This window comes from Phaseolus vulgaris, unplaced genomic scaffold (genome assembly GCF_000499845.2).
Source record: "Phaseolus vulgaris cultivar G19833 unplaced genomic scaffold, P. vulgaris v2.0 scaffold_955, whole genome shotgun sequence".
Lineage (NCBI taxonomy): Eukaryota > Viridiplantae > Streptophyta > Magnoliopsida > Fabales > Fabaceae > Phaseolus > Phaseolus vulgaris.
Genome location: NW_027174372.1, coordinates 1 through 8,835, shown reverse-complemented (window position 1 = coordinate 8,835; position 8,835 = coordinate 1). Strand labels below are relative to the sequence as shown.

The following is an 8,835-nucleotide window of genomic DNA, read 5'->3' as shown; positions in this document are numbered from 1 at the left end:
TCATCGGTACAAGAAGCCTTAAAAGATGATAACTGGATTCGAGCCATGAATGAAGAAATGAGCGCGTTAGAAAGGAATGAGACTTGGGAGATTGTAGAGAGACCAAAAGATAAGAAAGCAGTGGGTTGTAGGTGGATATACACAGTTAAGTATAAGTCTGATGGCACACTGGATCGGTATAAAGCAAGGTTGGTTGCAAAAGGGTACACTCAAACCTATGGGATCGATTATGAGGAGACTTTTGCTCCAGTGGCAAAAATGAATACCGTCAGGATTATTCTCTCCCTGGCGGCACACTTTGGTTGGGCAATGCATCAATTTGATGTTAAAAATGCCTTCTTGCATGGAAGCTTGGAGGAAGAAGTATACATGGAGATTCCACCTGGGTATGGTATTGTTAATGAAGGGAATAAGGCGTGCAGACTTAAGAAGGCCCTATATGGTCTTAAACAATCACCTCGTGCTTGGTTTGGAAGGTTTACTCAAGCTATGGTATCTTTGGGGTACCGACAAAGCCAAGGTGACCATACTCTGTTTATAAAACATTCTCAGAATGGTAAACTCACTCTACTTTTGGTCTATGTAGATGATATGATTATTACAGGTGATGATGAGATTGAAAAACAAAATTTGAGGGAGAGACTAGCTGCTCAATTTGAAATGAAGGATCTTGGGAAGCTGAAGTACTTCCTTGGGATAGAGGTTGCTTACTCGAGACAGGGCATCTTTATTTCTCAAAGGAAATACATCCTTGATCTTCTCAAAGAGATTGGTAAGTTGGGTTGTAAGCCCACTGGAGTGCCAATAGAGCAAAATCATAGGATTGGGAATGATGAGGAAAACCCAAAAGTGGAGAAGACACAATATCAAAGACTTGTGGGAAAACTCATTTATCTTTCACACACTAGGCCAGATATAGCCTATGCAGTTAGTGTGGTTAGTCAATTTATGCATGATCCAAGAGAAAGACACTTGCAAGCAGTAGATAAAATTATTCAGTACTTAAAAGCCTCTCCAGGAAAAGGATTGCTATTCAAAAAGGGGGAAAACTTATCCATGAAAGTATATACTGATGCTGACTATGCAGGATCGATTGTTGATAGGAGATCCACCACAGGCTACTGCATGTTCTTGGGTGGAAATCTGGTGACATGGAGGAGCAAGAAGCAAAATGTAGTTGCAAGATCAAGTGCAGAGGCAGAATTTAGAGCCATGGCTCAAGGGGTGTGTGAACTCTTATGGATGAAGATCATACTTGATGACCTAAAAATAAAATATGAAGCTCCTATGAGTTTGGCATGTGATAATAAGTCCGCTATCAGTATTGCACACAATCCGGTTCAACATGATCGAACAAAGCACGTAGAGATAGACCGACACTTTATTAAAGAAAAGTTGGATGATGGTCTTATAGCCACTGAGTACATCCCTTCAAGACTCCAATTGGCAGATATGTTTACTAAGGGACTTCCCGCAAAACAATTCGAAGATCTTACTTGCAAGTTGGGAATGATAGATATACATTCACCAACTTGAGGGGGAGTGTTGCATAATCAGGAGAATTATGTTATAATTAAGTGCAGATTCTATTTTTATTTATTAGGACAGATTTGTTAGTGATTTGATTTGATTTGTACAGCTTTAAACACTCATTATTTCTGGCTTTCATTGCCTATTATTTCTTTCTTTAATTAGGTTGTAAAACAGTCTATAAATAGAGACTGTAATCACATTTGTAAAATATCTCAGAAATATATTTCACTTATTTCTTTCCACTGTGATCATTACGAACAAATTATCCCTAAATCTTAAGGTGTTTGGTAAATAGTTATTTGTTGTTTTACATCTAACATGCCCGTTAATTGCAATAACCCCTGGACTTGAAGCATGGACAATGCAAAGACCCACCCTTGATCCTTGTTGTGAAATTTAACTTTTATCTATATTGAAAGTGTTGCATAATCAGGAGAATTATGTTATAATTAAGTGCAGATTCTATTTTATATTTATTAGGACAGATTTGTTAGTGATTTGATTTGTACAGCTTTAAACACTCATTATTTCTGGCTTTCATTGCCTATTATTTCTTTCTTTAATTAGGTTGTAAAACAGTCTATAAATAGAGACTGTAATCACATTTGTAAGATATCTTAGAAATATATTTCATCTATTTCTTTCCACTTGGTATCAGAGCTCCTGATCTAGGAGACTCTGCTTCCGCAATTTTTTTTTTTAGCCTTCATTGCTGTAATCATTTTCCTTGACAGCCTTCATTGCTGTAATCATTTTTCTTGACAGCCTTCATTGCTGCAATTATTTTTTTTTGGACAGCATTCATTGTTGCAATTATTTTTTTTGTTGGACAGCCTTCATTGCTGCAACTTTTTATTTTCCTTATCCTTTCTCCATTGACCACCACCACCACCTTGCACCATTGACCGTTGACCACCGCCGACCACCACCACCGACCACCACTGCCGTCGCTCGCCGAAACTGCCACTGCTCGCCGGAAACCGCCACCGGAAAATTTTTCTGGCGGATTTTTTTTTTTTTTTTTTGTGCGTGAACAGGATCAAATTTTGCCAATCTGAAAAAAGTTGGTTTTGAACTCTCATGGACTCCCTTAGTAAGCCATCTAGCTATTGTTCCTTTACTATGAGTGGTAAGAGTTCTAGTTTTTTATCCTTTAATGCTTCTAGTACTGAAAATATCTGGATTATAGACTCTGGTGCTACTGATCATATGACACCTCATTCCTCTTTTTTTTCATCCTACACTACTTTATCCGGTAAGCCATATATTACTGTTGCTAATGGTTCCACTACCCCCATTAATGGTTGTGGTAACATTCACCTTCAACCTTCATTTCCTTTAAAAAATGTGCTTCATGTTCCCAAACTATCCAATAACCTCTTGTCTATTCAAAAGATTACCCAAGATTTAAATTGTGTAGTGGTATTTTTCCCTTCCCATTGTGTTTTTCAGGATCTTGCCACGGGGAAGACTATTGGAATTGCTAAAGAGCAGGGCGGGTTATATTATTTACAACATGAAGAAAGTAAAAAGGGTGCTTGACTACAGGCACACACTTCTAATTTTCAGCAAGGTCGTGAATCTTGGTCATCCTCTCAGATATGGCTTCAACACAGACGTCTTGGTCATCCTCCATTTAGTACCCTAAAGTCCTTATTTCCTGTTTTATTTACAAAAGTGTCTGCTGAGTCATTTCATTGTGATGTTTGTCAGTTTGCTAAACACCATCGGACAACTTTTCCTCCCAATGGTAATAAAAGTTCTAAACCTTTTGATCTTATTCATTCAGATGTATGGGGACCTTCACCTATTCCTAATATCTCGGGTGCAAAATGGTTTGTTTCATTTATTGATGATTGTACTCGGGTTACTTGGATATTCCTCATGAAAGATAAGTCTGAAGTTTTTCACTTGTTTGTAAAGTTTTACAGAATGATTCAAACACAATTTGAAAGTCCAATTAAGAGATTGCGTTCTGATAATGGAAGAGAATATGTGAACCAAAACCTTTCCAAGTTCCTTGAGGAAAATGGAGTTGTTCATGAATTAACCTGTGTGGACACTCCTCAACAAAATGGGGTTGCTGAAAGGAAAAATCGTCATCTCCTTGAGGTTACTCGAGCTTTACTTTTCCAAACATCTGTTCCTAGATCTTACTGGGGGGAAGCAGTCCTGACTGCCACTTATTTGATTAATAGATTACCCTCTCGGGTTTTAGAGGGTGTTACTCCTATTCAGGTTATGACCACATTCTATCCTTCTATTCCCATGTTGAATAGTCTTCAGAATCGTGTCTTTGGTTGTCCTGCTTTTGTCCATGTTCATAGTCCTTATCGGGGTAAGTTAGATCCTCGTGCCATCAAATGTGTCTTCATCGGTTATGCCCCAACAAAAAGGGGTACAAATGTTATCATCCTCAAAGTCGTAAAGTGTATATTTCCAAAGATGTCACCTTCCATGAAACAGAGTCTTTCTTTCCTAGTTCTCAGCTTCAGGGGGAGAGTATTCAAGAAGCTGAGGACCTTGAGTTGCCACCTTTTCCTTTGTTGCAGGATTTCGTTCTTAGGGAGGATGACAAAGACCCTGCACCAACATCATTACCAGAGAAGAATAATGAAGACAAATATTTTGGAAAACAATATCAGCGAAGGCAACAAGAACCCGTCCTGGTCGAACAGCAACTTCAATTGTCTGAACCGGAGGTAAGAACTCATACCAGTGAGACTCTTGAGGACACCTTAAATACTGCTTTTGAACCTAACCTAAATGATTTATCTATTGCCTTGAGAAAAGAAAAAAGATCTTGTGCCAAATATCCTATATCCCAATTTGTGTCTACAGAAAACTTTCTATGCAGCACCAAAGTTTTCTTTCAGCTATTGATTCTATCAAAATCCCTTCATCGGTACAAGAAGCCTTAAAAGATGAGAACTGGATTCGAGCCATGAATGAAGAAATGAGCGCGTTAGAAAGGAATGAGACTTGGGAGATTGTAGAGAGACCAAAAGATAAGAAAGCAGTGGGTTGTAGGTGGATATACATAGTTAAGTATAAGTCTGATGGCACACTGGATCGGTATAAAGCAAGGTTGGTTGCAAAAGGGTACACTCAAACCTATGGGATCGATTATGAGGAGACTTTTGCTCCAGTGGCAAAAATGAATACCGTCAGGATTATTCTCTCCCTGGCAGCACACTTTGGTTGGGCAATGCATCAATTTGATGTTAAAAATGCCTTCTTGCATGGAAGCTTGGAGGAAGAAGTATACATGGAGATTCCACCTGGTTATGGTAGTGTTAATGAAGGGAATAAGGCGTGCAGACTTAAGAAGGCCCTATATGGTCTTAAACAATCACCTCGTGCTTGGTTTGGAAGGTTTACTCAAGCTATGGTATCTTTGGGGTACCGACAAAGCCAAGGTGACCATACTCTGTTTATAAAACATTCTCAGAATGGTAAACTCACTCTACTTTTGGTCTATGTAGATGATATGATTATTACAGGTGATGATGAGATTGAAAAACAAAATTTGAGGGAGAGACTAGCTGCTCAATTTGAAATGAAGGATCTTGGGAAGCTGAAGTACTTCCTTGGGATAGAGGTTGCTTACTCGAGACAGGGCATCTTTATTTCTTAAAGGAAATACATCCTTGATCTTCTCAAAGAGATTGGTAAGTTGGGTTGTAAGCCCACTGGAGTGCCAATAGAGCAAAATCATAGGATTGGGAATGATGAGGAAAACCCAAAAGTGGAGAAGACATAATATCAAAGACTTGTGGGAAAACTCATTTATCTTTCACACACTAGGCCAGATATAGCCTATGCAGTTAGTGTGGTTAGTCAATTTATGCATGATCCAAGAGAAAGACACTTGCAGGCAGTAGATAAAATTATTAAGTACTTAAAAGCCTCTCCAGGAAAAGGATTGCTATTCAAAAAGGGGGAAAACTTATCCTTGAAAGTATATACTGATGCTGACTATGCAGGATCGATTGTTGATAGGAGATCCACCCAGGCTACTGCATGTTCTTGGGTGGAAATCTGGTGACATGGAGGAGCAAGAAGCAAATGTAGTTGCAAGATCAAGTGCAGAGGCAGAATTAGAGCCATGGCTCAAGGGGTGTGTGAACTCTTATGGATGAAGATCATACTTGATGAAAAAAATAAAATATGAAGCTATGGGTTTGGCATGTGATAATAAGTCCGCTATCAGTATTGCACACAATCCGGTTCAACATGATCGAACAAAGCACGTAGAGATAGACCGACACTTTATTAAAGAGAAGTTGGATGATGGTCTTATAGCCACTGAGTACATCCCTTCAAGACTCCAATTGGCAGATATGTTTACTAAGGGACTTTCCACAAAACAATTCGAAGATCTTACTTGCAAGTTGGGGATGATAGATATACATTCACCAACTTGAGGGGGAGTGTTGCATAATCAGAAGAATTATGTTATAATTAAGTGCAGATTCCATTTTATATTTATTAGGACAGATTTGTTAGTGATTTGATTTTATTTGATTTGTACAGCTTTAAACACTCATTATTTCTGGCTTTCATTGCCTATTATTTCTTTCTTTAATTAGGTTGTAAAACAGTCTATAAATAGAGACTGTAATCACATTTGTAAGATATCTTAGAAATATATTTCATCTATTTCTTTCCACTGAAAGGATTGCTTGTAATTGTGTGCTGTGTACACACATATTATATTCTTATTTATACGAAAGAAATTACTAATAAGGAACAAAATCAACATTTAATAATGAAAAATAGCTTCTTTCATGAATTTCTGCGTTTGCTTACTTTCTCTTGTAAATTTAGTAATATCATATGATTCATTTCTCTTTCTTGGATTTGTAGGTTTCATTGGATGCATTTGAAAGGAAGTACATGACCTTAGAGCTTGAGCTTGTGAATGCTCAAAAAGGTCGGGATGCAAACATGGAGAAGCTGAGAGAGTTAGAAGAGAAGTGTTCTCAACTCGAGCAAAATGAAAAAAAGTGCATTTTCTTTTTCTTTTACTGGTTTTCTCATTGTGCAAGAGGATTTAGTTACTGAATGATGTTACACATACTCTTGTAATCGTAGTTCATATAACTGTATTTAATGTAGGCTTGAGGAAAAGTTAATGAGTTTGGAGGATGAAAATCGTGTTCTTCGTCAGAAAGCCTTAAGTACCCCTCTTAAGAGTAACCGTCCAGGTTTTGCCAAGTCAATATCAGATGTAAGTTTGTTTTTTTGTTACTTTGATATTCATTTCTTATCATTATGTTTCATTTTTTCAGGTAAATATCATCTTTATTAACTTTGTCATAGAATTGTGTTATATTAGCATTATTAGTTAACTTATTTTTTATTTCTGCATCAGAAATACTCAAGTGCAATTACTTCCCGCACTGAACGAAAGACCACATATGTAAGCTCCTACTTTCTCATCTCCCTCTTTAAGAAATAATCACTAAACAGAGTTATAATTATTTTAATTTGCTTTGATTCAGGAGTCACCCACACCCACAAAACTTATTGCCCCTTTTACATTAGGCTTGACAGACTCCCGTCGATCTAAGTTAACCGCAGAGAAGCACCAGGTAGATCTTGTTTAATTTCTGTTCTGCCTTAAATCCTACACCTTTAGATTTGGCATCGTGCTATTTCAGTTTATGCTCAATCTAGAAGAAATGAAAAGAAGTAAAAGTCATCCTTCTTGATAGAAAAATAGGAAGAACTCCCACTTTTTGTGTTATTCTCCCTATTTTTTTTATTGGGGTGCAACAGATAATTGCTGTCAACTGTTGTGCAAACATGGTTGGGATGACAATTTAACATTGTAATGCTTTAACACTACCATTTTATTGAAAGAAGTCTATAATTGAGAGCTAGCTTTAGAGTTGTGAGAACAAATTGCTGAGCACGCAGTATGAGAAGAAGGGGGTAAAAAATATTTCTTAGGTAGGATCAGATTAGCATTTCTATAGTAAAGGTCATTTTTTAGTTGTTGCAATTGAAGGGAAGCAAAAATTAATTATGATGTCGAAAATGGATATCACTTCCAAAATTTTTATTACGAAGTGCGTACTCCAATCCTACTTTACCGGTGATTGTGGATTTGGGTTGTGGTTGGAAAATTTACTATTCATCCTTGAAAATTCAGTGTTTCTGCCATCCTTTCGACAGAGAAGTTCAGTTACAAGGTTGAGCCATGTTACCTATGTTTGAAAAATGAAATAAGTCAATTGACTTTGATGTAAATACAGGAACAGAATAAAAAATTGTGCAAAATGAAGGTGATAACGTCCATAATAAACTAATGTCTGTAACATGTTTCTCACTATATAATTGTGCACCTTATGCTGATAGAGACTGTATGTTTTGCAGGATAACTATGAATTTCTCTCAAAGTGTATAAAAGAAAATTTGGGATTTAAAAACGGTAAACCTATTGCTGCTCGTATTATATATAAATGTCTGCTTCATTGGCATTCATTTGAATCTGAGCGCACAACCATTTTTGATTCAATCATCGAAGGAATAAATGAGGCTCTAAAGGTAAATGTTAATCATCGAAGGCATAAATGCTTTCTATTATATTTTGTTTGTCTCATATTTAGAATTTAGTTTAGTCAAATTTCTATTGGCATATTTTTTCATTAGTCCTCTATTCAATTTGTAGGATGTGTACTTATTTTATGAAATTTATTTGAGTGCATTTTGCATCAGGTTAGGGTGGATGACATTATCCTGCCGTATTGGCTGTCCAATACCACTGCGCTTCTATTTTGCATCTGTTTTATGACTACATGGACAATGGCAGTCTGTGGGATCTTCTTCATGGTAAATCCAAGCTATTTCTCTTTCTGAACTTCTGTAGATATGCATGGAACATCCTTCATTGAGAAGTATCTGCCTCAATCTTCTGTTAAATAGCAGATTACTGTATGATTAGCAAAGCAATATATCCAATGTGTATGACTAAGTCATGCATTGAAGTTTCTTGTTTCATGTTTGGCTTTTGCTTGCGGTTCCTGAGCCTTTCTGCTATATTCTATTTGGTTTGCTGCATTCAGCCTGAACGTGTAAATAATGAAATAAATAAATACTGTTAAGAAACCATTGTTAGAAGGTATCATAATATCATATAGTGCTACCCTACCCCTAGCTTTGTTATGGGTAAGTAGGTTTCTGCATGCCACATTACTAGCCTTATCACTGCATCCATGATTTTATTATGTATGACTTGTGTAGCTTTTTTCAGGACCTACTAAGAAGAAAAAGCTTGACTGGGATCTGCGTCTA

General features: G+C 37.0%; 1 protein-coding gene across 1 annotated transcript; it reads left to right on the top strand.

Moving 5' to 3' along the window:
• Nucleotides 1-2,343: 2,343 nt before the first annotated feature.
• LOC137817725 (protein OPAQUE1-like) lies at nt 2,344-8,828 on the top strand (the record flags this gene model as incomplete). The annotated part of the gene is made up of 8 exons (XM_068620958.1): nt 2,344-4,235; nt 6,403-6,542; nt 6,655-6,766; nt 6,911-6,958; nt 7,041-7,130; nt 7,918-8,088; nt 8,260-8,373; nt 8,795-8,828. Coding segments are annotated over exons 1-8 (1,048 nt in total), but the record flags the coding sequence as incomplete, so codon positions are not given.
• Between the last annotated feature and the right edge of the window lie 7 nt (nt 8,829-8,835).